We start from the raw sequence: 27,971 nt of genomic DNA, 5'->3' as shown, positions 1-27,971 counted from the left end.
GATGGGTCCCTCCATGGGGAGATCGGTGGAGAAGGGTCCCCCCCCCATGGAGAGATTGGTGGAGACCAGGTTTCGTCCATGGAGAGATCAGTGGAGACAGGCCCTTCCATGGTGAGATCAGTGGAGATGGGTTTCCTACATGGGGAGATCAATGAACATGGGTTTCCTGCATGGAGAGATCGGTGGAGATGGGTTTCCTCCATGGAGAGATTGGTGGAGATGGATTTCTTCCATCATGGAGAGTTCAAGGTAGATGGGTTTTCTCCATAGAGAAATAGGAGGAGATGAGTTTCCTCCATGGTGAGATCCTGCATGGAGAGTCTCCCTCAGTCTTACAGTCTGATACATTGTAATCTTCTTCTGCCACATTGTCTCCTCCGTAATCTTCTGATCTATGCAGAACTGCTTGGAGGGACTTTAATGTAAATGATCAGGAACCAATTTGACCCATAAAAAATGTCTCAGTGATGAGGGAGGAGCAGAGATAAGGGTCTTTGCTTTGATTAAATTTTTGTGAAAAATTGGGACATTTAACCAAAATTGTATTACATTTTGGCAAATTGCTTTGGAGTCGTTGGGGGGGGGGGGGAGGGGTTATAGTTTGGATTAGCAAAATGATTAACATTACTGTTAGCACTAGGGTTAGCGTTAGGGCTAGCAAAAAATCTTAGTGTCAGGGCTAGTATTAGGGTTTTAGTTTGCAGTAGGGTTAGTATTAGGGTTTGGGTTAGCATATTAGGGTTTGGGTTTGCAGTAGGGATAGTATTAAGGCTTAGGGTTAGTATTAGGGTTTGCGTTAGCAGTAGGATTAGTTTTAAGGTTTTGGTTTGCAGTAGGGTTAGTATTGGGGTACAGGTTTGCAGTAGGGTTAGTAATAGGGTTTGAGTTTGCACTAGGGTTAGCATTGGGGGTTTGGCTTGCAGTAGGGTTAGTATTAGGGCTTTCAGTAGGGTTAATATTCGGGTTTGGATTTGCAGTAGGGTTAGTATTAGGATTTGAGTTTGCATTAGGGTTAGTATTATGGTTTGGCTTAGCAGTAGGGATAGTATTGGGGTGAGGGTTTTCAGTAGGGTTAGATTAGTGTTTGCAGTAGATTAGTACTTCGGTTGGAGTTTGCAGTAGGTTGGTATTAGGGTTTGCAGTAGGGTTAGTATTAGGGTTTGAGTTTGCAGTAAGGTTAGTATTATGGTTTGGGTTAGCGGTAGGCATAGTATTGAGGTGAGGGTTTGCAGTAGGGTTAGTATTAGGGTTTGAGTTTGCAGTAGGGTTAGTATTACGGTTTGGATTAGCAATAGGGTTAGTATTATGGTTTGAGTGTGCAGTAGGTTAGTATTTGGGTTTGCAGTGGGGTTAGTATTAGGGTTTCAGTTTGCAGTAGAGTTAGTATTAGGGGTTTTGTTTGCAGCAGGTTAGTACTATAGTTTGAGTTTACAGTAGGTTAGTATTAAGGTTTGGGTTTGCAGTAGTGTTAGTATTAGGGTTTGGATTAGCAGTAGGGTTAGTGCAATGGTTTGAGTTTACAGTAAAGTTAGTATTAGGGTTTCAGTTTGCAGTAGAGTTAGTATTAGGGGTTTTGTTTGCAGTAAGTTAGTACTATAGTTTGAGTTTACAGTAGGTTAGTATTAGGGTTTGGGTTTGCAGTAGTGTTACTATTAGGGTTTTGATTAGCAGTAGGGTTAGTAATATGGTTTGAGTTTGCAGTAGGTTAGTGCTATGGTTTGAGTTTACAGTGGGGTTAGTATTAGGGTTTGAGTTTGCAGTAGGGTTAGTATTGGGGGTTTTGTTTGCAGTAGGTTAGTACTATAGTTTGAGTTTACAGTAGGTTAGCATTAGGGTTTGGGTTTGCAGTAGGGTTAGTATTAGGGTTTGGGTTTGCAGTAGGATAGTATTAGGGTTTGGGTTTGCAGTAAGGTTAGTATTAGGGTTTGGGTTTGCAGTAGGATAGTATTGGGGTTTGGGTTTGCAGTAGGGTTAGTATTAGGGTTTGAGTTTGCAGTAGGGTTAGTATTGGGGGTTTTGTTTGCAGTAGGTTAGTACTATAGTTTGAGTTTACAGTAGGTTAGCATTAGGGTTTGGGTTTGCAGTAGGGTTAGTATTAGGGTTTGGGTATGCAGTAGGATAGCATTAGGGTTTGGGTTTGCAGTAGGGTTAGTATCACGGGTTTTGTTTACAGTAGGTTAGCATTAGGGTTTGCAGTAGGATAGTATTGGGGTTTGAGTTTGCAGTAGGTTAGTGTAAGGGTTTGCAGACAATTTCTTCTGTCTCTCAGGGACTCTACTTGTGGGATCTCTGCCAAGGTCCTGAGTCTTTACATTTGCTATTATCATTTTTTGGGAGGGGAAAGAAGTGGGAACCCCCCTGCAGAGTGGGTAGTGGAAACCCCCCAAAATGGGTGGGGCTATGGTTGGGAAATCTAGTAGGGATGTATCGGACATCATTGGATAACTCCCAGCAGACCTCACCTGTAACTAAAATATCACTTTGGACGGACTGACCCCCTCTACCACCAAAGTGGCTGGAGGATCTCCATTCGGTTGTTTTGGGGTGGCCCTGAGACGCATTTGGGAAACTTGTGTCAAGTAGGGGTTTATTCATAAAAGAACGTTTGCATAGCTGTTCAGCAAAACTGCCGGTACTTTTGTCCTGTGCGAATTGGGCACAATCGAAAGTTCTGCTTCTATTATATTTCCTCTACAGGTCAAATGTTTCTCTGAATCATCATGGCCACTGGATGGAGCTGGAGATCATAGGCAATTCATATTTACTATGAAGTTTAGCTCCATCTTGTGTCTTAATGTGGTATTTTGCCAAATCACTCAGTTTTGGTTGAAAGAATAGATATTTGAACTTTTTTTAATAAATACATTCCTTGGTGTAAATCCCTGTGTTTGTTTCTTTAGGAATCTCTCTATTATTGTTATTATGTGCTAAGAAAAATTAGCTAAATGCATTCCAGCTGCACCAAAACCAAAGATCTCCAAGGTCTTACACTTCCATCGTAGAAAAGCCTTTTTTCCTGCTAGCATGCTGTGGAGAAGGAGCTGGTCTATGTATGGAAGCAGTGGTCTCTCTGCAGAGGTTCGATACACCTTCTGCTGAGTTATAGCTGGAACTCTCTAACCAGCAGGAAGCATGAGCTTTGCCGTTGCAGAGGTATAGGCGTGACTGAGCAGATAGTGTCCTTGTTTTCACTTTGTTCAATCTCTCCGCAGAGTCACCGGCCGGATAAGGAGTGGGAGGTGAAGAATCTGACCATCTATCTGGGGATCAAGAAGAAGATCCGGGTACCTCAGGGGTGAGCTATTCACTAACAATGCACCACTACTGTGAGAATGAGAGGCCGGCACTGCTGACCTACCCTCCAGAAGGACAGGAGCTGGATGTCATTGTGGTTCGATAGATAGATAGATAGATAGATAGATAGATAGATAGATAGATAGATAGATAGATAGATAGATAGATAGATAGATAGATAGAATGTTCACAGATGTATGAATAGATAGAAATGTGGAAAATGAAAAAGATGGATAGATATATGGTATATGGATACACACAAAATAGACAGACAGATAGATCATACATGTGAGGTTAGATGGTTAGAAAGAAGAATAGATAGAAAATAAATAGATGAAGAAGAAAGATGGATAGACAATAAGACAGGTTGATCGACTGATAGAAGGATAGATAGATAATAAAATAGATAATTAGTACAACAGATGAAGAATTAGAAAGATGGATACAAAACAGACAGTAAAAAATGTGGATAGATAGAAATATGGATACATAAAAGATGTATAGGTGTAAGATAGATAAAGAGAAAGATCGTAGATGTATGAATAGATAGAACGGTAGAAGAATAAAAAGATAGATAGAAAAGAGGTGGGATAAACAGACTATCATAGATAGATAGATAGATAGATAGATAGATAGAGAGATAGATAGATAGATAGATAGATAGATAGATAGATAGATAGATAGATAGATAGATAGATAGATAGATAGATAGATAGATAGACAGAGTAGATAGGTAGATAGATGGAGTAGAATATATGAAAAAGATATGGATGTGTAGAAAATGAAATGATAGAAAGATAAATACATAGATAGATCATGGATGGGAGGTTAAATGACTAGAAAGAAGAATAGCTAGAAATTGGAAATATAGATCGATGAAGAAGAAAGATGGATATACAGTAGAACAGATGGATAGATAATAAAAATGATAAATGGTACGACAGATGAAGAATTAGAAATATGGATACAAAACAGACAGTAAAAAAATGTGGATAGATAGAAATATGGATACATAAAAGATGTATAGGTGTACGATAGATAAATAGAAAGATCGTAGATGTATGAATAGATAGAACTGTGGAAGAATAAAAAGGTGGGATAGAAAAATTGATAAATACACTGATTATAGATAGATAGATAGATATTGATCGAGAGATGAAAGATACTATAGATATATAGATGGAGAGAGAAAGAAAGAGAGAGAGTAGATAGATTAATAATGATTGATAGATATCAATAAATAGATAAAGATAAATAAATATTGATAGATAGATACTGTAGAGATTATATATATATATATATATATATATATATATATATATATATATATGATTGATAGATAGATTCTGTAAATATAGTTAGATGATTGATAGATAGATTCTGTAGATCTAAATAGATGATCGATAGATACCGTAGAGATAGATAGATAGATAGATAGCTAGATAGATAGATAGATAGATAGATAGATAGATAGATAGATAGATAGATAGATAGATAGATAGATAGATAGATAGATAGATAGATTAGATAGATAGATGGATAGATACTGTAGATATATAAATGGTTGATAGATGGAGAGAGAGAAAGATAGATAGACATTGATAAATACTATAGATAGATGATTGATAAATGGAGTGAGAAAGAAAGAGAGAGAGTAGATAGATTAATAATGATTGATAGATATCAATAAATAGATAAAGATAAATAAATATTGATAGATCAATACTGTAGATATATATAGATGATAGATAGATAGATAGATATTGATCGAGAGATGAAAGATACTATAGATATATAGATGGAGAGAGAAAGAGAGTAGCTACATTAATAATGATTGATAGATATCAATAAATAGATAAAGAAAAATGAATATTGATAGATAAATACTGTAGATATATATAGATGATAGATAGATAGATAGATAGATAGATAGATAGATAGATAGATAGATAGATAGATAGATCATGGATGGAAGGTTAGATGGTTAGAAAGAAGAATAGATAGAAAATGGAAATATGGATAGACAATAAGACAGGATGATTGATTGATTGATAGAAAGATGGATAGATAATAAAATAGATCATTAGTACGACAGATGAATAATTAGAAAGATGGATACAAAATAGACAGTAAAATTGTGGATAGATAGAAATATGGATACACAAAAGATGTATAGATGTAAGATGGATAAATAGAAAGATCGTAGATGTATGAATAGATAGAACTGTAGAAGAATAAAAAGATGGATAGATAGGTATATGAATACATACAAAATAGATAGATAGATAGATAGATAGATAGATAGATAGATAGATAGATAGATAGATAGATAGATAGATAGATACATAGATCGATCATGGATGGAAGATTAGATGGTTAGAAAGAAGAATAGAAAGAAAATGGAAATATGGATAGATGAAGAAGAAGGATGGATAGACAATAAGACAGGTTGATTGATTAATAAGAAAGATGGATAGATAATAAAATAGATAAATAGTACGACAGATGAATAATTAGAAAGATGGATACAAAATAGACAGTAAAATTGTGGATAGATAGTTGGAAATATGGATACATAAAAGATGTATAGATGTAAGATAGATACATAGAAAGATCGTAGATGTATGAATAGATAGAACGGTGGAAGAATAAAAAGGTGGGTTAGAAAAATAAATAAAACTATTGATCAAAGATGATAGATAGATAGATAGATGGAAAATAAAAAGATGATAGATAGATAGATAGATGGAAAATAAAAAGATGATAGATAGATAGATAGATGGAAAATAAAAAGATGAGTAGATAGAAAAAAGGTGAGATGGAGAGACAGACAGACTAATAGATGGATGGGTAGGTCGTTAGCAAGATGGATAGAAAATGGAAAGATGGATAGATAGTAAGAAATATGGATAGACAGAATGACAGATGGAAGGGTAGTTAGTAAGATGGATAGATAATAAAATAGAAAGAAAGAAAGATACATACAGTAATTAGAAAGATGAATAAATAGACAGTAAAAAGATGGATGCATGGATGTATAGATGGATGTATATATAGATGGATGGATAGATATAAATATGGATACATTAAAGATGTATAGATGCAAGATAGAGAAATAGAAGGATCATAGATGTATTAATAAATAGAGAGGTAGAAAAATACGGATAGATGGTTATATAGATACATAGAGAATGGAAAGAGAAAAAGATGTATAGATAAATAAAAAAGATGATAGATGGATAGTTAGTAAGATAGAAAGATATCTAGATAGTAATGAGATACAGAAAGTGGCCATGGAGTGTAATGACAGAATTGACCAGTAGGGGTCAGGAGAAGACCTGTGATGAGATAGTGTGAAGTTATTTCTTTTTCTTTTTAATATGAGAAGATGTCAGAGGTCACAGTGATGGAGATCTGTCCTTGGGCCTCCCCTCCCCCCATGACTGTGCCAGGTACCCTCCTTGGTGGACAGCTACTGCCCCCCGCCCCCCACCCCCCCTTCAGCGGCGGGTGTGTTGGCACCGCTTGTGCTTTGTCATGGAAACAAACTACTTGTTGCTAAGAGCTGAAAGCAGCGTATTGCTTGTGCTGTGGGCATGGAGGGGTTAACCCTGAACTTTGCAGAGTAGTTTATTATCTGGGGGGGGGGTAATGAATGCAGCGGCGGCCCCTCTCGGGGGGTGAATGGCGTCCGTCAATGCCGCTAATGTACTGCCGTGTTTTATCCAAAGAATAAAAAGGAATCGTTTGTCACCCCCCCCCCTCCGTGCTTCCATGGAAACCGATCATATACTAGAATTTTCTCTGTATCTGTGAGAAATACTATATAATAAAAAAGCTTTTTCGCGTTCCTTGTCCGCACGCCAATCTCCCGAAACGTGGAAGGTAAAGGCGCCACATCCAGCGGCTTTTACTTGTGTCCTGCATGTCGGTGGGCAAGCAGCTCAGATACAGGGTACTAGTACTACACAGGCTGTGAGTTTATAGGTTTAGCGATTAAGGGGATGAGTTTGGGTGGCATCAAAGCTGCAGGTAACAATAACATCTGGTCCTGAGCACCCTGATCAGTCCAGGTTCTGGTTCTGGCACTTTTTTCACAAACTTCACTACAGTCTTGCTTTAGCTGGGTCCTTTCTCAAAGTGACTGCGGTGTTGGCACCCCCCTGAGCAGTCTCTGTATTATATACACTGTAATGTATACTAACCCACAGCGACCAATCACAGAGCAGCTGTCATCTCGTCACCACCCCCCGAGTAGCCTCTGTGTTTTGTAATGTACCCTAACCCACAGCGACCAATCGTAGAGCAACTATTATCTATTGTGCTGATTTTTTTTTTGATTGGTGGCACAAAATGTATCACTCCACCCTGGTCAAACTTTTCCTTGTCGGTTTTTTTCAGCAGTTGGGGATTCACAATAATGTGCAAGAATGAGAAGAACGAGAAGAGCCAATGGTGAGTCTATGAGGCCAAACAGAGGTTGGGACTTAGGTATGGCTTTGGGATTGCCTAGTAGAAATTGTCATGGAGCCCGATGATTCATGTTTATTGATTGAGAACATCTAATACAACATGTACCATAAATTAAAGCTCCAGCAGGGATGGTGGGAACCCCTCATAATGGGCACATCAGGTGTACAGACCCGGGAACTCAGCACAGGGATGGTGGGAACCCCTCATAATGGGAACAGCAGGTGTACAGACCCGGGAACTCAGCACAGGGATGGTGGGAACATCTCATAATGGGCACAGCAGGTGTACAGACCCGGGAACTCAGCACAGGGATGGTGGGAACCCCTCATAATGGGAACAGCAGGTGTACAGACCCGGGAACTCAGCACAGGGATGGTGGGAACCCCTCATAATGGGAACAGCAGGTGTACAGACCCGGGAACTCAGCACAGGGATGGTGGGAACCCCTCATAATGGGAACAGCAGGTGTACAGACCCGGGAACTCGGCACAGGGATGGTGGGAACCCCTCATAATGGGAACAGCAGGTGTACAGACCCGGGAACTCAGCACAGGGATGGTGGGAACCCCTCATAATGGGAACAGCAGGTGTACAGACCCGGGAACTCAGCACAGGGATGGTGGGAACATCTCATAATGGGCACAGCAGGTGTACAGACCCGGGAACTCAGCACAGGGATGGTGGGAACCCCTCATAATGGGAACAGCAGGTGTACAGACCCGGGAACTCAGCACAGGGATGGTGGGAACTCCTCATAATGGGCACAGCAGGTGTACAGACCCGGGAACTCAGCACAGGGATGGTGGGAACTCCTCATAATGGGCACAGCAGGTGTACAGACCCGGGAACTTAGCACAGGGATGGTGGGAACATCTCATAACGGGCACAGCAGGTGTAAAGACCCCTGAACTTAGCACAGGGATGGTGGGAACCCCTCATAATGGGCACAGCAGGTGTACAGACCCGGGAACTCAGCACAGGGATGGTGAGAACCCCTCATAATGGGCACATCAGGTGTACATACCCAGGAACTCAGCACAGGGATGGTGAGAACCCCTCATAATTAGGCACATCAGGTGTACAGACCCAGGAACTCAGCACAGGGATGGTGGGAACCCCTCATAATGGGCACATCAGGTGTACAGACCCGGAAACTCAGCACAGGGATGGTGGGAATCCCTCATAATGGGCACAGCAGGTGTACAGACCCGGAAACTCAGCACAGGGATGGTGGGAATCCCTCATAATGGGCATATCAGGTGTACAGACCCAGGAACTCAGATATTTCACCAGTAGAGTCCCTGGGAGATGAAAGAGACTGTCAAGGGGTTGAATATATATCAGTGGTTGTGGAATATACAGTCCCTTGAAACAGTATTCATACCCCCTTGAAATTTTCCACATTTTGTCATGTTACAACCAAAAACGTAAATGTGTTTTATTGGGATTTTATGTGATAGACCAACACAAAGTGGGGCATAATTGTGAAGTGGAAGGAAAATGATAAATGGTTTTCAATGGTGTTGGTCTACCACATAAAATCCCAATAAAATACATTTACAGTTTTGGTTGTAACAATTTCAAGGGGTGTGAATACTGTTTCAAGGCATTGTACATATCTAAATATGAATAAGGTGTATGAGTATTTGTTATTATATTTTCTGTTTCAATATGTTATATTTGATATTCAATTTAAAAATCCTCATTAGAGATATAATCATTGTCCTCCTCTGATGTATATGGGCCACCACCTGTCAGTTCATTCTTTATATGGTCCTCTCCTCTTCTCACCTCTCAGGTATCTTTGCTGTGACTCGGTTGGGGAGATGAGACAATGGCTGGCAGCGTTCATGTTTGCACAGGTATGTAGAAGACCCCGATGTATGAATACTTTGTTATGATCTAATATGGAGCCAAAGCTGTATCTTCCCCGAGATCTGAGCTTGTGAGTCTGGCCGCTTTCAAATCACTCGCTTAGTGCTAAACTCAACAGGGCAGTGATTATCAATGCTTATCCACGGCTCGGCATTTAGTGTTTAATGGAGCGTGGGTGGGCAAACTCTGCCCCCCCCCCAGCTGTTTCATGTCCCATCATGCCTCTGCCTTTTGGGGTCATGCCCATGGCTAGAGTCTTGGGACTTGTAGTTACACAACAACTGGAGGACCAGAGTTTGCCCACCACTGCTCTGGAGAGATTCCCCTCACTTACTGTTCTGTCTGACCTCAGTAAGGACCACTAGAGTATGGGAAGGATGAGAGCGCCACACCAATCGCAACCGTCCATCGTCAAGTGCATTCCAATGAATCCATAGGCTCCCTAAAGGAGACCTGAAAAGGCATATACCTTTCAAGTCAAAAAGGCTTGGGTGTCACAACACCATGATTGATGAAAGGCCACCGACAATCCTGTTGACATCGATATCACTGACTTGGTACAGCATGGGGCATCAGTATGTGTTCAGACAGACATCAAATGACATATAACCAAAGTTGACGCTCAGGGAGGTGAAAGTCAGCTCACACGATAAACCCAAAGAATAAAAAAGGCATCCACATAGTGTGATAACGTTTCGGGTAGTTTAATTAAAAAAGGAGATAAAAATGGAACACTCACATGTCAATCGAGAACAATTCGCATATAGGTGGCACAATGGTAAAATCGGCACTTCACCTTACGCGTTTCGTCTAAGTAGACTTCATCACACCAGCCTTTTCAGGTCCAACCTTTCTGATAAGCCTTCAACCAAATTGGTGGCAGTTTCTTCACAAGATTTCCTCACAAGATTTCTTCACTTGTTGACCTGCATTGATATATTGGCTTTCATCCTTTCACGGACATTGTTTATAATCACTTGACTAATTGGTCTTTATTTATTATATATTTTTTTCACTTGGTGGACATTTTTCACAAATGCCATTTATATGTATGTTTGTTTGTTTTTAAGTGCTACATAATTTTTTCTTTCCTGTTCATGTGCTGCTTGTCTTCAGCTATGCTGGCTCCTTAAATCTTTCTACACAGCGCAGTTTATCTAACACTCACTAAAGGAGACAACTTTGTGATGGACAGTTGAAATTGGAATGGTGTGTTTATTCTTCCTACACTCAATTGACCTCCTCTAAGTGGTCCTCTGTGAGCCTCCAAGGCCTTCACATCATATATATACTATATCACATCATATATATAATACCAGAGCCCTGCAGTGTCACTCCTATCTGAAGGAACAGCGGCCGATAGCTGCTGCTGGTGGGAGGATTTGGCTTTTTCCTTCCTCCAGCCTGCATTCGGTGGAAAAGAGCCGGTGCTGAGACGACAGAAACTGTCCTGGGGAAGCAGGGCAGACCGTGTCCTTCTTCCCCCTCCCCTCATGTGACTTGTCTGACTGGAGAGAGGAAGGACACGCTGTGAGTACTGATCTCACAGTAGCGGGAGGGGGGGAACCAAGCATGGGGACACCTGATGTAAAGGGGTACTCTGTTGGGGACACCTGATGTAAGAAGGACTCTATTGGGGACAACTGATGTAAAGGAGACTCTACACCTACATCTGATGTAAAGGTGGACTTTATTGGGGATACCTGATGTAAGAGGGACTCCATTGGGGGCACCTGATGTAAAGGGGGGCTCTATTGGGATACCTGATGTAAAGGGGGATCCCATTGAGGATATCAGATGTAAAGGGTGATTCTACTGGGAACACCTGATGTAAAGGGGGACTCTATTGGGGATACCTGATGTAAGAAGGACTCTATTGGGGACACCTGATGTAAGAAGGACTCTGTTGAGGACACATGATGTAAGAAGAACTCTATTAGGGATACCTGATCTAAGAAGGACTCTCGTAGGGACACCTAATATAAGGAGAACTCTATTGGGGACACTTGATGTAAGAAGGGCTCTATTAGGGATACCTGATATAAGAAGGACTCTATTTGGGACACCTGATGTAAGAAGGACTCTACTAGGGACACCTAATGTAAGAAGGACTCTACTAGGGACACCTAATGTAGGAAGGACTCTTTTGGGGACAACTGATGTAAGAAGGACTCTACTGGGGGCACATAATGGGAGAAGGACTCTATTGGGGGCACCTAATGTAAGAAGGACTGTATTGGGGGCACCTAATGTAAGAAGGACTGTATTGGGGGCACCTAATGTAAGAAGGACTCTGTTGAGAACACATGATGTAAGAAGAACTCTATTAGGGATACCTGATCTAAGAAGGACTCTATTGGGGACCCCAAATGTAAGAAGGACTCTATTGGTGACACCTGATGTAAGAAGGATTCTATTGGGGACACCTAATGTACGAAGTACTCTATTGGGGGCACATGATGTAAGAAGGACTCTATTGGGGATACCTGATGTAATAGGGACTCTATTGGCACCTGATGTAAAGGAGGACGTAAAGGAGGACTCTATTGGGGACACCTGATGTAAGTGGGGACTCTATTGGAAACACCTGATGTAAGAGGGACTCTATTGGGGACACCTGATGTAAAGCGGGGCTCTATTTGGGACACCTGATGTAAACAAGGTCTCTAATGAGGACTGCACCTGGTGGAGGGCTGCAATTTGTCATCTGGGTGCTGGATGACCTTGACCTGGCACTGTATACTATGATCCTGGATATCAGCGCTCCTACACCATACATGACATCTGTAAGGCAATAAAACTCAACATTTTCTGAAAAAACAAAGTGTCGCACCCATAGCTAAGGGTTAGACTTGAGTTATATCTTCACAGATTGGGACAGCCAAATCTGAATCCAAATTTTAATGGTATTTTCGGTGGTTTTGGTTTTCCAAAAGTCTTCTTGGAGAACGGGGCCAAAGGATGGTCCAAATGCTGCTTCTACCTTGTATCTGCTTAGGTTCTTCCCTTTATTTTTTTGGATTCCATCCAAAACACCCTTTTAAGAAGCTATTTTAAGAAGCTCTTCAATGCCTCATAGAGCAAGATTACACCACAAAGCCAAATCCTGTCTTCTTCCAGTGCCTCCTGATTTTACATTCAATAGTAGAAACTCAACAGTTTCTGGTGATGGAGGGGAAACAGGGATGTTGCATTCAGGGCCAGGACAAGGGGTGGGCAGGAGGGACAGTTGCCCGGGGTGCAGATGAGCAAGAGGGCATAGAATAGATGCAGAGTAGTACACCCATTCTATGGCATGCATTAAAAATGAGGGAGGGGGTGCAGTTCTGGATCCTTGCCCTGGGCGCTGGACAACCCTGTCCCAGGACTGGTTGCATTGGTGGAGGAGGGCACTTTGTAAGGTTCAGTGCTGTTCCTCCTCAGAGTTGACTGATTCTTGGCGTTATTCAACTAATTTCCTATGCATCATGAAGCTGCCTTGGGTTGCTGTGGAGAGCGGCAACATATCTTTACCTAATGAGGTAGTTCTGTAGTATTCAGGACTGTCCACAGCTAAGGACAGAGGAGGAAGAGGGATCCATACACCACATGACTGGACCAGGGACACCGGCAATAAAGGACGTATGCAGAGACTTGAAAAGAAATAAAGGGTGGCCCCAAAAAAGAACGGAGGTTGGGAGTGGGGAGCAGAGGTCCCCTCAAAATATGATTTGACTTTAAAGTCTTTTTTACATCACGTGGATGGCCGGGTGTGTGTGCGTCACACACCAGGATGCGGTATAAGAAGGCAAGTCTGCAGAGGCAGTGTGATGCTTTGAGCAATGTTCTGCTGGGAAACCTTGGGTTCTGCTATTCATGTGGATGTTACTTTGGTGTCTGTGCCTCAATGGGTGAGGGCTGTTTTAGCAAAAGGGGGCCATACTCAATATTAGGTAGGTGGTCATAATTGAATGGCTGATCGGTCTATATATATACATATACACACTATATTGTCAAAAGTATTGTGAGACCTGCCTTTACACACACATGAACTTTAATGGCATCCCAGTCTTAGTCCTTAGGGTTCAATATTGAGTTGGCCCACCCTTTGCAGCTATAACAGCTTCAACTCATCTGGGAAGGTTGTCCACAAGGTTTAGGAGTGTGTCTATGGGAATGTTTGACCATTCTTCCAGAAGCTCATTTGTGAGGTCAGGCACTGATGTTGGACAAGAAGGACTGGCTTGCAGTCTCTGCTATAATTCATCCCAAAGCCTAACATGGAGGGGAGTTAACAGGCAGAGAAAAAAATCTCAAAACAGCTCAAACACCTGGGGGAGAAGCTGCTTTGAGCTGCAGTGTGCAGCTGTGCATGATGCCTCACAGTTGTACAGTAACAGGCGGTATATGGTTACTTTTCCAATGAAAACGCAAGTGGCAAGTTCTTTTTAAGAAACAGAAGAATCTCTGCATGTTCAGTTGGAAGTCGGCTTCTGGTGTCAGTGAAAATGTGTGACGCTGCACTTTCCGCACTACTGCAAGGAGCTGAAAGATTTGTAGCGCCCCTGGGTCTACTGGGGGCAAGGAGAGACCTCCAGAGGTGAGCCAGCATTTACCCCAGGGCTGAGTCCATGGCTATAATGGGGAGTTTAGAACAGAAATTGGCACCGGTCACTTTAGATATTTTCAATGCTTTAATGTAGAACTTGAAAAGAGATAGTAGGAGAGAGGGTTAGGGGTATCAGATACCAGATGCAGATTAGTTGGATCCAGAAAAAGAACAGCTTTCTCTCTTTTAGATATTGAATACATGGATAGGCCTCTTTCACAGACTTAGCAGCCAGTAGAACTTCCTGGATAGGCCTCTCTCACAGGCCTAGCAGCCAGTAGAACTTCCTGGATAGGCCTCTCTCACAGACCTAGCAGCCAGTAGAACTTCCTGGATAGGCCTCTCTCACAGGCCTAGCAGCCAGTAGAACTTCCTGGATAGGCTTCTCTCACAGACCTAGCAGCTATTTAACACACTTTAGATTGTGGAACAGCTTGACAGTACCAGAACCTTTAAGCCGACCCGACAACACTGTAAGCGCAGCTTAGGTGTAGGTGTGTCCTCCAAACAAGTCACCAGGCCCTCCTGATAGACCAGCCTTCATCCTGGCTCTCTCCAGTAAGGGTCCTCCCCTGGATCCTCTCAGCTTGGCTAGGCTTCTTCCATGCTGGGCAAGACAGCCTAAGGACCACCTCAGGAGCAGTAGGCCTCAGACAGGCTTCTGGGCCTACTTGCAGAGCTCACTCCAGCAGCCAGAGGTAAGAGAGAGAGAGAGCACATGGTCCAGCCCAATTAAATACCCTTTCCCAGAATGCTCCAGGGGCGAAGAATCTCCTAACGGCCTTGGCTGGAAAAGGAATAATTATTCATAGCTCAACCTTGTTGTAATTCAAATTTTTGTGCCATTTGGCCCAGAGTGGGAAATCGCAGTTTATTAACTGCCCAATACCCAAGAGGTTTGTCCGAATGAGGCACAGTGACCTCTCTAAGATATGCTTCTAGTCAGGGGCATTGCTAGGTGGCAAAAAGACCAGGGGCTTCAGCCGGAAGTCTGAGCCCGGCACCGTTGGGGTGGGGGTGTTACCTACCTGATGCGCACTGACCTACCTGACACACACTGACCTTCCTGACATACACTGACCATTGCACTGACTTACCTGACCCACACTGACCTACCTGACCCACACTGACCTACCTGACATACACTGACCCACACTGACCTACCTGAACCACACTGACCTACCTGACACACACTGACCCACACTGAGCTACCTGACCAGACTTCAGGTGACGTGACCTCCTCCTGCAGCTCAGATGTAGTGTGCGGCGCGCCTATCACAGTAGTGTAGACAGCAGGCACTCCAGGCAACCAGAGCTATGACAGGACAGGAGAGGAGAGCCACCCGCCTGAGCGCCGAGTAGGGATCTTCTCACAGTGGCGCGGCGGCCGCATTGTAATTCTCGCCTTCTGGAGCCTGCAGCACCTAAAATGGACGTCACACGTCCCGCGGTCCCGGCATTGGACCAGCGGGACGTCCATCATAGACGCTGCAGGCTCCAGAAGGCGGGACCTGCTATGTCACTTGGCCGCGCTCCGGGTCATATTGGTCCCCGCTTGGCGGCAGCGCTCGGGTTTGGGGCTAATAACAGAACTGTGCATGCCTGAGACCTGGGGCTTTTTGGGGACCCACTCGGGGCTCCAGCCCCCCTCAGCCCCCCTCCCAACGCCACTGCTTCTAGTTGTATGGTAGCAGCTGTGGGAGCGTTGTTCTCAAATGTAGATAAATAAGCAATTTCTTGAAGAACACTGTCCAGATTGGTACTTGGCTGGCGGACGGTGTGAGGCCTTTTGGCAGCTGGTTTCTCAAGCACGTCCTCGGGTGTAGCTGCCTGTTCAGATATTTTTTGCATTTCCAGCAGGAACATTTCTTTGGCCTGCCTGCCAACATCTACATTTGAGAAGAACTGATCTTTATACCTAGAAGAAGACAAAAACAAAACAACAATATCATGCAAGCAACAACTATGCAACTTTGCTGTGGGGGTACTGCTCGAAGGAGAGGAGCCAGGAGTGCTGGCAGGGGGGACCCAAAAAGAGTTGGATTGGGGCTGCTCTGTACAAAATTATTACAAAGAGGCAGAGCAGGTAAGTATACAGTGCCTTGCAAAAGTATTCACCCCCCTTGGCTTTTTACCTATTTTGTTACATTACAGCCTTTAGTTCAGTGTTTTTTTAATCTGAATTATATGTGATGGATCAGAACACAATAGTCTAAGTTGGTGAAGTAAAATTAGAAAAATATATACATAAAACAATTTTTCAGAAATAAAAAAATGATAATTGGCACGTGCATATGTATTCACCCCTTGTTATGAAGCCCATAAAAAGCTCTGGTGCAACCAATTACCTTCAGAAGTCACATAATTAGTGAAATGATGTCCACCTGTGTACAATCTAATGCCCCGTACACATGATCGGACATTGATTTGACATTCCGACAACAAAATCCTAGGATTTTTTCCGACGGATGTTGGCTCAAACTTGTCTTGCATACACACGGTCACACAAAGTTGTGGGAAAATCCGATCGTTCTGAACGCGGTGACGTAAAACACGTACGTCGGGACTATAAACGGGGCAGTAGCCAATAGCTTTCATCTCTTTATTTATTCTGAGCATGCATGGCACTTTGTGCGTCGGATTTGTGTACACACGATCGGAAATTCTGACAACGGATTTTGTTGTCGGAAAATTTTATAGCAAGCTCTCAAACTTTGTGTGTCGGAAAATCCGATGGAAAATGTCCGATGGAGCCCACACGCGGTCGGAATGTCCGACAACACGCTCCGATCGGACATTTTCCATCGGAAAATCCGACCGTGTGTACGGGGCATTAGTGTCACATGATCTGTCATTACATAGACACACCTTTTTGAAAGGTCCCAGAGGCTGCAACACCTAACCAAGAGGCACCACTAACCAAACACTGCCATGAAGACCAAGGAACTCTCCAAACAAGTAAGGGACAATGTTGTTGAGAAGTACAAGTCAGGGTTAGGTTATAAAAAAAAATCCAAATCTTTGATGATCCCTAGGAGCACCATCAAATCTATCATAACCGAATGGAAAGAACATGGCACAACAGCAAACCTGCCAAGAGACGGCCGCACACCAAAACTCACGGAGCGGGCAAGGAGGGCATTAATCAGAGAGGCAGCACAGAGACCTAAGGTAACCCTGGAGGAGCTGCAGAGTTCCACAGCAGAGACTGGAGTATCTGTACATAGGACGACAATAAGCCGTACGCTCCATAGAGTTGGGCTTTATGTCAGAGTGGCCAGAAGAAAGACATTACTTTCATCAAAAAACAAAATTACACGTTTTGAGTTTGTGAAAAGGCATGTGGGAGACTCCCAAAATGTATGGAGGAAGGTGCTCTGGTCTGATGAGACTAAAATTGAACTTTTTGTCCATCAAAGAAAACGCTATGTCTGGCGCAAACCCAACATATCACATCACCCAAAGAACACCATCCCCACCGTGAAACATGGTGGTGGCAGCATGCTGTGGGGATGTTTTTCAGCAGTGGGGATTGGGAAACGGGTCAGAGTTGAGGGAAAGATGGATGGTGGTGTGTGTGATTTGAGGCTAGGACAGAGGTTCACCTTCCAGCAGGACAATGACCCCAAACACACTGCTAAAGCAACACTTGAGTGGTTTAAGGAGAAACATGTAAATGTGTTGGAATGGCCTAGTCAAAGCCCAGACCTCAATCCAATAGAGAATCTGTGGTCAGACTTAAAGATTGCTGTTTACAAGCGCAAACCATCCAACTTGAAGGAGCTGGAGCAGTTCAGCAAGGAGGAATGGGCAAAAATCCCAGTGGTAAGATGTGGCAAGATCGCAGAGACTTATCCAAGGTGACTTGGAGCTGTGATAGCCGCAAAAGGTGGCTCTACAAAGTATTGACTTTAGGGGGGTGAATAGTTATGCACATTGACTTTTTCTGTTATTTTGTCCTATTTGTTGTTTGCTTAACAATAAAAAAAAAATTGTCAAAGTTGTGGGCATGTCCTGTAAATTAAATGATGCAAATCCTCAAACAATCCATGTTAATTCCAGGTTGTGAGGCAACAAAACACGAAAGATGCCAGGGGGAATACTTTTGCAAGGCACTGTACATGTGTTTGTTATTTGTAAATGTAAACCAAAAAAAAAAAAAAAACCTAGTTAATGTCACTTTCAAGTCAAGTAAGGTAGCCATGCGGTAAAGTGGGTTTTGCTCCATGTCAGAGAGGGATTTCTGAAAAGCACAGAGCAATGTGTTCTTCATGTTCTTCATCGTTTTAACACCATAGTCCTCATCAACTTCTTTTGATAACAATCTATGCAGCATAGTGAGTGCAAGAATTACATCTGAAAAAGAAAGAAAAGAATCTGAACAACTCAAATGGTGAGTCAATTTTTCAGAGGGAGCCAAGAAGATGTTGATCATCTTTTCCATGAGATTCCACTGATTTGCAGTGATAGTTGCAGGCAGCTCGTGTTCTGACTCCAATGGCCCCCTTCTGCTCAATCAGAGACTGCAGCATGTAAAAAGTGCTGCTCCAGCGAGTCTGAACATCTTGTTGAAGTCCTTTAACGGGTTGACTGAGCTGGCTCTGAATATCCTGCAGCTGAGAATATGCCAGGCTTGAATGTTTAAAGTGGCCAGCTACACTATATTACCAAAAGTATTGGGATGCCTGCCTCTACACGCACATGAACTTTAATGGCATCCCAGTCTTAGTCCGAAGGGTTCAATATTGAGTTGGCCCCACCCTTTGCAGCTATACACAGCTTCAACTCTCTGGGAAGACTGTCCACAAGGTTTAGGAGTGTGTCTATGGGAATGTTTGACCATTCTTCCAGAAGTGCATTTGTGGGGTCAGGCACTGATGTTGGACAAGAAGGCCTGGCTCGCAGTATCCCAAAGGTGTTCTATCGGGTTGAGATCAGGCCAGTCAAGTTCCTCCACCCCAAACTCACTCATCCATGTCTTTATGGACCTTGCTTTGTGCACTGGTCAAAACCATTTGGTGGAGGGGGGATTATGGTGTGGGGTTGCTTTTCAGGGGTTGGGCTTGATCCCTTAGTTCCAGTGAAAGGAACTCTTAAGGCGTCAGGATACCAAGACATTATGGACAATTTCACGCTCCCAACTATGTGGGAACAGTTTGGGGATGGTCCCTTCCTGTTCCAACATGACTGCGCACCAGTGCACAAAGACATGGATGAGCGAGGTTTGTGGGGATTAAAAAGAAGGCTCCTCTAAGTGCGGCAGCATTAAGACTTTTAATTTGCCAAAGGATTAAAAACACTAGAGATAGAAGTTAAAAACTCATCATATGTGTAAAAGAGTCTAGATTGGGGGGGAGTCCTTGGATGATTAGGTCCGCAGTAGGTGTTGTCGATCCCGACTGTCCAGCAGAGGGAGACCACATGATCAGAAACCAGGAGAGATGGCTGTGTTGGAGTATACCAGCGTAGGACGCTGGACTCGTAGGTGACGTCACCGGAAGTGCTCCCGAAGCCAGCGTGAGCCACACGGGCCAGAAATTATGTCTATTAAGTGGAAGAACGTGACTGGCCGGCACAGAGTCCTGACCTCAACCCAATAGAACACCTTTGGGATTAATTAGAGAGGAGACTGCGAGCCAGGCCTCCTTGTCCAACATCAGTGCCTGACCTCATAAATGCGCTTCTGGAAGAATTGTCAAACATTCCCATAGACACACTCCTAAACCTTGTGGACAGCCTTCCCAGAAGAGTTGAAGCTGTTATAGCTGCAAAGGGTGGGCCAACTCAGTATTGAACCCTACGGGCTAAGACTGGGATGCCATTAAAGTTCATGTGCGTGTAAAGGCAGGTGTCCCAATACTTTTGGTAATATAGTGTATTTTGCACCCGACTCCCACAGCATCCGCAATGCTGGGCTGTGAAATAAGACCCTCGGAGACAGCCAGCTGCAGTGTATGTGCCACACATAAAAGACTCTGAAGTCCAGCATCTTCCACCACTTTTATCCTATTTCACGGACTATATGTGCTGAATAAAACGCGCGCGAAGTGAAAATATGAATGGACAAACTGCAGCAGCTATTACAAAGGTACTAAACCTCAAGAACAAAGATAGCAATTAACAGCGCTAGCAGAATAATGAAAAACAATTGATGATGTGCTAAAAAAACATTAACAGTGATAATATTATCAAAATACAAAATATTATAAAGTGCTGAGTGCTCCAAAATAAAGTCCTTCGTGATTCCAGATAAAGTGTTCATGTGCCACACTCCCCTCTTGTGACCCCACTCACCAGAGTTAATGGACCCTCAGCTTTGCAGTCCCCTCTTGTGACCCCACTCACCAGAGTTAATGGACCCTCAGCTTTGCAGTCCCCTCTTGTGACCCCACTCACCAGAGTTAATGGACCCTCAGCTTTGCAGTCCCCTCTTGTGACCCCACTCACCAGAGTTAATGGACCCTCAGCTTTGCAGTCCGGGGTCAAGGGAGCTGAGATCTAAATGATCTGGTGTGTGAGGAATGGACTCTCAAAAAGCTCTCCATAGGGGTCTTCACGTGGATGAACCCGGAGTAGATCAACCATAATGGGAGAAAAAACACAAAAAAAAACAATAGTGAAGTACTGCTGGTACTGTGTGCAATTCGTTAAGTTCTGATATTTTTTTCTGAATTTTTCAATTTCTAAAATTTCTCATTTCTGAATTTTCCAATTTCCGAATTTTCGAAAATTTGAAATTTCGGAATTTTGGAAATTCGGAATTTCGGAATTGGAAATTTCGGAAGTTCGAAATTTTGGAAATTCGAAATTTTGGAAATTCGAAATTTCTGGAATTGGAAATTCGGGAATTGGAAAACTTCGGAAATTTCGGAAATTGGAAATTCGAAATTAGGAAATTCTAAAATTCAAACATTTGGAAATTTGAAAATCCAAAAATAAGAATGAAAATCTTAACATTCTAAAGAATGAAAATCTAATAAGAACTAACTAATAATAAATATTAAATTATAGGTATTGGAATTTCCTTTCAAATTTGGCTGTTAGTGAACATATTTGAACGAATTATCTGAAATAACGAATGCCGTATCTAAACGAATGGAACGTAATGATCTTATAATAATAACTAACAATAATAATAATAAAACCTTTTTATTATTTATTATTAATTTGTTCCATTCTATTTGTTTAGATGCATTCATTATTTCGGATAATTTGTAACTTCAGATAAATCTGTTTTCATTACTTTTACAAACAGCCAAATTTGAAAGGAATTTCCAATACCTATAATTTAATAGTTTTTATTTCGAATTTTACTGATTTTCTTTCTTTTTTTCAGATTTTTGAATTTTTGGATTTTTGAATTTCTGAATTTCCAAATGATCGAATATCAAAAATTTGGAATTCAAAAATTCGGAAATTCGGAAATTTGAAAATTTGAAAATCTGAATTTTTGGATTTCCAAATTCACGAATTTCGAACTTCCGAAAAAAGCAAACAAAAAATTAATGAAACGAAAACGATCACATTTTTTGTCAGTGCACATGTCTACTGTGTGTGCTGCGCAATCAACAACGCCACTCACGAGATATCTGAGTTTAAACAGGCATTAGTGTATGATCCGGGTCCGCCGCTGGTCCGGTGTGCGTTCCACGGATGGTGGAAGTTGCGTCACTGGTATACGAAACCGGAAATGCGCCAACGTGTTTCGCCCCTCCTCCAGGGCGTCATCAAGGACACGGTGATGCCCTGGCGGAGGGGTGAAACGCGTTGACGCATTTCCGGTTTTGTGAACCAGTGATGCAACTTCCGCCATCCGTGGAACGCACCCCGTCCAGGGGCGGACCCCGGATCATACACTGATGCCTGTTTAAACTCAGATACCTCGTGAGTGGCGTTTTTGATTGCGCAGCACACACAGTACCAGCGGTACTTCATTATTGGTTTTTCTTGTGTTTTTTTCTCCCATTATGGTTGATCTACTCCAGTTCCTGTGTTGTGCAATGGTGGCAAGATGACATCTGTGACATAACGGCGACCGGGAATTTTATACTTGGGCTCCAAAACATTAAGAAGTCACCGAAAATCCCACATTGTCAACTATTGGTAGTGGCTGATCATCAAGAACGATGAAGTGGGTAACTGCCTTTAGATATTTTCATAGCCCTTGGGTTATCCATAGATCATTTTTCACGTCTTGCAAGGGTTTGCTGCAGTGTCGGCTGCTGAGTGCTGCTTCTGTTACATTTTGAGGTGTTTTATGAGATTACTGGTATTCTAAGAACTAACTTTTGAACCTCCATTTGATATTTTTGCAGAACAAACTTTGCAATCTGCCATGCGTGGGTTGCTTTCATTGATTTTAACGACTTCCGGACCACCCGCCCGCCGTCGTTATACGGCGGTACTTTGACGTAGAATACTGGGGTTATGGCAGCAGATAGCTTTCCAAATCGTGTCCAATCAACTGCATTTACCACAGGTGGACTCCAAGTTGTAGAAACATCTCAAGGATAATCAGTGGAAAACAGGAGGCACCTGAGCTCAATTTTGAGTGTCATGACAAAGGCTGTGAATACTTATGTACATGGTTTTTTTTTTAGTTTTTTTATTTTAAATACACTTGCAAACATTTCAAACAAACTTCATTCATGTTGTCATTATGAGGTATTGTTTGTAGAATTTTGAAGAAAATAATGAATGTAATCCATTTTGGAATAAGGCTGTAACATACACTATATCACAAAAGTGAGTACACCCCTCACATTTCTGTAAATATTTTCTTCTATCTTTTCATGTGAGAACACTGAAGAAATGACACTTGTCTACAATGTAAAGTAGTGAGTGTACAGCTTGTATAACAGTGTAAATTTGCTGTCCCCTCAAAATAACTCAACACACAGCCATTAATGTCTAAACCGCTGGCAACAAAAGCGATTACACCCCTAAGTGAAAATGTCCAAATTGAGCCCAAAGTGTCAATATTTTGTGTGGCCACCATTATTTTCCAGCACTGCCTTAACCCTCTTGGGCATGGAGGTCACCAGAGCTTCACAGGTTGCCACTGGAGTCCTCTTCCCCTCATCCATGACGACATCACGGAGCTGGTGGATGTTGGAGACTTTGCGCTCCTCCACCTTCCATTTGAGGATGTACCACAGATGATCAATAGAGTTTAGGTCTGGAGACCTGCTTGGCCAGTCCATCACCTTTACCCTCAGCTTCTTTAGCAAGGCAGTGGTCGTCTTGGAGGTGTGTTTGGGGTCATTATCATGTTGGAATACTGCCCTGCGGCCCAGTCTCTGAAGGGAGGGGATCATGCTCTGCTTCAGTATGTCACAGTACATGTTGGCATTCATGGTTCCCTCAATGAACTGTAGCCCCCCAGTGCTGGCAGCACTCATGCAGACCATGACACTCCCACCACCATGCTTGACTGTAGACAAGACACACTTGTCTTTGTACTCCTCACCTGGTTGTCACCACACACGCTTGACACCATCTGAACCAAATAAGTTTATCTTGGTCTCATCAGACCACAGGACATGGTTCCAGTAATCCATGTCCTTAGTCTGCTTGTCCTTCAGCAAACTGTTTGCAGGCTTTCTTGTGCATCATCTTTAGAAGAGGCGTCCTTCTGGGACAACAGCCATGCAGACCAATTTGATGCAGTGTGCGGCGTATGGTCTGAGCACTGACAGGCTGACCCCCAACTCCTTCAACCTCTGCAGCAATGCTGGCAGCACTCATATGTCTATTTCCCAAAGACAACCTCTGGATATGACGCTGAGCACGTGTACTCTTTGGTCGACCATGGCAAGGCCTGTTCTGAGTGGAACCTGTCCTGTTATACCGCTGTATGGTCTTGGCCACCGTGCCACCGTGCTGCAGTTCAGTTTCAGGGTCTTGGCAATCTTCTTATAGCCTAGGCTATCTTTATATAGAGCAACAATTCTTTTTTTCAGATCCTTAGAGAGTTCTTTGCCATGAGGTGCCATGTTGAACTTCCAGTGACTAGTATGAGAGAGTGAGAGCGATAACACCAAATTTAACACACCTGCTTTTCAGGTTTCAGGTGTGAATGTCACATGACTCCGGGGAGGGAAAATGGCTAATTGGGCCCAGTTTGGACATTTTCACTTAGGGGTGTAAGGGTAAAGGTGATGGCCTGGCTAAGCATGTCTCCAGACCTAAACCCTATTGAGCATCTGTGGGGCATCCTCAAATGGAAGGTGGAGGAGCGCAAGGTCTCTAACATCCACCAGCTCCGTGATGTCCTCATGGAGGAGGGGAAGAGGACTCCGGTGGTAACCTGTGAAGCTCTGGTGACCTCCATGCCCAAGAGGGTTAAGGCAGTGCTGGAAAATAATGGTGGCCACACAAAATATTGACACTTTGGGCCCAATTTGGACATTTTCACTTAGGGGTGTACTCACTTTTGTTGCCAGCGGTTTAGACATTAATGGCTGTGTGTTGAGTTATTTTGAGGGGACAGCAAATTTACACTGTTATACAAGCTGTACACTCACTACTTTACATTGTAGCAAAGTGTCATTTCTTCAGTGTTGTCACATGAAAAGATAGAAGTAAATATTTACAAAAATGTGAGGGGTGTACTCACTTTTGTGAGATACTGTAACAAAATGTGTAAAAAGTGAAGCGCTGTGAATACTTTCCGTATGCACTGTATGAATTGAAGATAATGAAGCTGCTCTCACCACCACTTGTAGTACGTTCTTCCTGCTGCCATGCAAGAGCGTCCAGCATCTTGGCATGGCCAAGTATCTCAGCGGGGAACAGGAAATTCATCTGGCATGCACTCTGGCAGAGGATGGTCTTGGGAACCCAGCCACAATGTTGTGTATGAGCTGATACCACCAAAACAATGCACAAAGTATACCACTAGTAGATGGACAAATGCAAGGTGCAAAGAAAATGCAAATAATTCCAAATGTGTCAGTCCTCAATAAGTACAGTACAGTCCTCAATAAGTAAAGGGTGCATGCACAGCTGAGCCTGCTGACTATGAGTTTGGATGAGTGGATGGATAGGACAACTCGAAAGCTGTATAGCTGTATAATATGTGCCATCCTGTGTGATCGTATTACTAGCTAGCTACCATTAAGTACAGCAAGGGACATGTAACAGCACCATTTTTTACAATTTTTTAGGAGCCCCATTGGGGGCTTTGGTGAAACCTCAGGGGTCTTAAGAAGACCCCTGACGTCTCACTTTTGAGACAGAGGTTCCCCAGTTCCTTTCTCTGCAGCCAAGCAGCAGGGAGAATCTGAACAGCACAGGGTGCTACGCCTATGTCTATATGACCCATCTGCATTGACCTCATTAGATTAACTGATACCATCATTTTATGTCCATTAATGACATTTTGTTTGTCTTTTTTCCAGTATGGCAGTCTGTGGCCAGAAGAGTCAGTGCCGTTGCGGACACGGAGCTCCCGGCAGGATCCGTCACTTGGGAACCGATCGCTTATTCCTATTCGGGGGAATGACATGGATATAAGGAGAAGTATAGCTGCCTTCACAGCAGACCCGCTAACAGTGAGTAGCATTGTAGACTGCGCCATGTATTAATCTACACTCTAAGAAATGACTTGCCTGCCTGGGGCACTGCTTCTCCTCCAGGGGTTGCAGTTGTGCACTCGGGAAAAATTCAATCTGTAGCCAGCTGTTCTGGGTACACCATCCCTTCTGCAGTCTGATTCCGTGGAGGAGTATTCCTAATCCCACCGGCATAGCCTTCTGTGTTCCCAGAGGGTCTGGAGGCATTATTAGATTCACACCAATGATGTCGCCTCTGGACATCGTCAGCTGACATAGGGCTCCACCTGTGTTTCAGAGCTACTCCTCTTGGTTAAGCACCCAAAACTTTGTAACTTGATTAAAAAGACTTGATTAACTCCCAAGAAATCATCCAGGCCACCATCACCAGAGCCCCAATTTGATCAACCTAGATGAGGGTAAGTGCTCTGTCCAGGTGCCTTTCAACCGCTCCCCCAAAACAACTTTATTCTTCACGCCTTCTCTATTGCCGTTGCCTGTAGTCCTGCCATATCCTGGGCAAAGACGAATTTATGGCTCCGTAGTTTGATTGTTTCTGCCTCTAGAACATACTGCATATGTCAGAAGTGCTCCACTACTAAAATTTGGGAATCTTCAAGTATGTTATCAAAGCTCCGTGTGTGGTCAAACTTTTGGCCAGAAGATGCCAATATCACTGACCACCACTGAGACGAATGAAGTACACAGAGCTGAGTTCCGTGTCATGTTGCTAAAGTCTGGTGGTCTCCTTAGATCCTCCTGTGACCAAGAAGGTGTATCACACAGCAATCTGAGGTGACTATTGTAGAACAATGGACAAGCAGAAGAAGTGAGCAGGAAATTCTGGTCTGCTTGCTGCTGCGGCAACCACCATATTCATCATTTTGGATTTTGGACCTTGGGTGTGGGAGTTACTCCTTAAAAAAAAAAAAAAAAAAAAAAAAAAGCATCTCTTACGCCCTGTACTTTTTCCTCCACAGCTGCTTCAAGACATTTATTGCCAGCAAATTCTGGCTGTCAAAATGAGACAAATGACTCGCACTGCTGTTAAAAACAAAGCTGCTGTATAGCATTTGTTACTGTTTAGACCAGCCATACTCAACCAGAGTTCTGTGGAACCCTAGCGTTCCTCCAGAGGGGTTCCTTGACCTATGGTTGATTGATCTGTCATCTTAAGGAACCTGCATATTTCTGGGTCCAACACCTCTGGTCAGAGCCAACGGCATGACACTAGAGATCTCCCCAGCTGTCTGTACAGGTGGCATTCTGGTCACCACAGTAAGGGAGGTAATTTTATCTACTGGCCACCAATGTGTAGCAATATGGACTACAATTGCACCGAACAGTTATTCCCTGCCCTATCTGTATATCATATTCCTCTAGTGCCCAGCGTTACTAAACTGACATCATATTTGTGAACCCAACCAAAGGGATTGTGGGATTGGTAGTTCCACCAGATATCTATTCCTCTGCATGACTATACACCCGGACTACATATCCCAGGGATCTTTGCTACCATCTAAGAGACTGCTGGGAAGAGCTATAAAAAAAAACAAAGACCCTGCCCCAGGCTCTCTTCTTCCTGGGTGTTGTGCGTGAGAGATCTCTCTGTGCAAGGAGAGGGAGGTCGCGGCCTACCACGCGGAGTACAGCATCCTCGCCTGAGAAGGGGTCCAGCACTGCCTGCTGTTCATCGGACATCTGACCAGCATCAACTCTACAGTCCAGCAACCCACCTTCCACGCTTCGCAAGCGGGTCCGCAGCCAGGACGTCTATCCAGGAGTCGTTGTCTGGAAGGTGCTGAATCGGCCTGGTCATTGGTGAGCTGGCAATTGCATACCTTTGCAAACCTTTTCTTGGTTGTTTCACTGGGACACTGTGTACAGACAGCTTTACCTTGGGAACACTTCACTGCACTTCTATTCGAACACTGTAAACAGGCACCTTTAGCTACAGTCATCACAAGAAATAATTCCACCTTGTTACTACACCTTATTGGATATAGTTAATGAGCTCCGACTGCCGGTAAAGACCATCGGATCTGCAACGGGGACATTCTGTCATTGCTGCTTAAAGGGCCCTACTTCCATCCTTGTTTAGCTTCATCTCTCATTAGGAAAAAAGATTGAACAGCCGGCCTGGGTTTCTCTCTCTAGAAGTATTGTCAGAATTAATGCTTAACTTT

The 27,971-nt window shown here is 43.2% G+C and overlaps 1 protein-coding gene across 12 annotated transcripts in view; it reads left to right on the top strand.

The window, feature by feature from the left end:
• Positions 1 to 27,971, top strand: part of ARAP1 (ArfGAP with RhoGAP domain, ankyrin repeat and PH domain 1) — a 324,988-nt gene that overhangs the window by 281,659 nt on the left and 15,358 nt on the right. For 9 of the 12 annotated variants that reach the window (XM_073612624.1, XM_073612623.1, XM_073612620.1 and 6 more), the window contains 4 exons: positions 3,213 to 3,295; positions 7,696 to 7,749; positions 9,566 to 9,629; positions 25,633 to 25,785. In XM_073612624.1, coding sequence (XP_073468725.1) covers positions 3,213 to 3,295; positions 7,696 to 7,749; positions 9,566 to 9,629; positions 25,633 to 25,785 — 354 coding nt within the window. The remainder of the gene's footprint in view (positions 1 to 3,212; positions 3,296 to 7,695; positions 7,750 to 9,565; positions 9,630 to 25,632; positions 25,786 to 27,971) is intronic. The other 3 variants (XM_073612632.1, XM_073612622.1, XM_073612626.1) reach the window with 1 other exon arrangement.

This window comes from Aquarana catesbeiana, linkage group LG02, assembly GCF_042186555.1.
Source record: "Aquarana catesbeiana isolate 2022-GZ linkage group LG02, ASM4218655v1, whole genome shotgun sequence".
NCBI lineage: Eukaryota > Metazoa > Chordata > Amphibia > Anura > Ranidae > Aquarana > Aquarana catesbeiana.
This window is presented reverse-complemented; position numbering and strand designations above follow the sequence as displayed.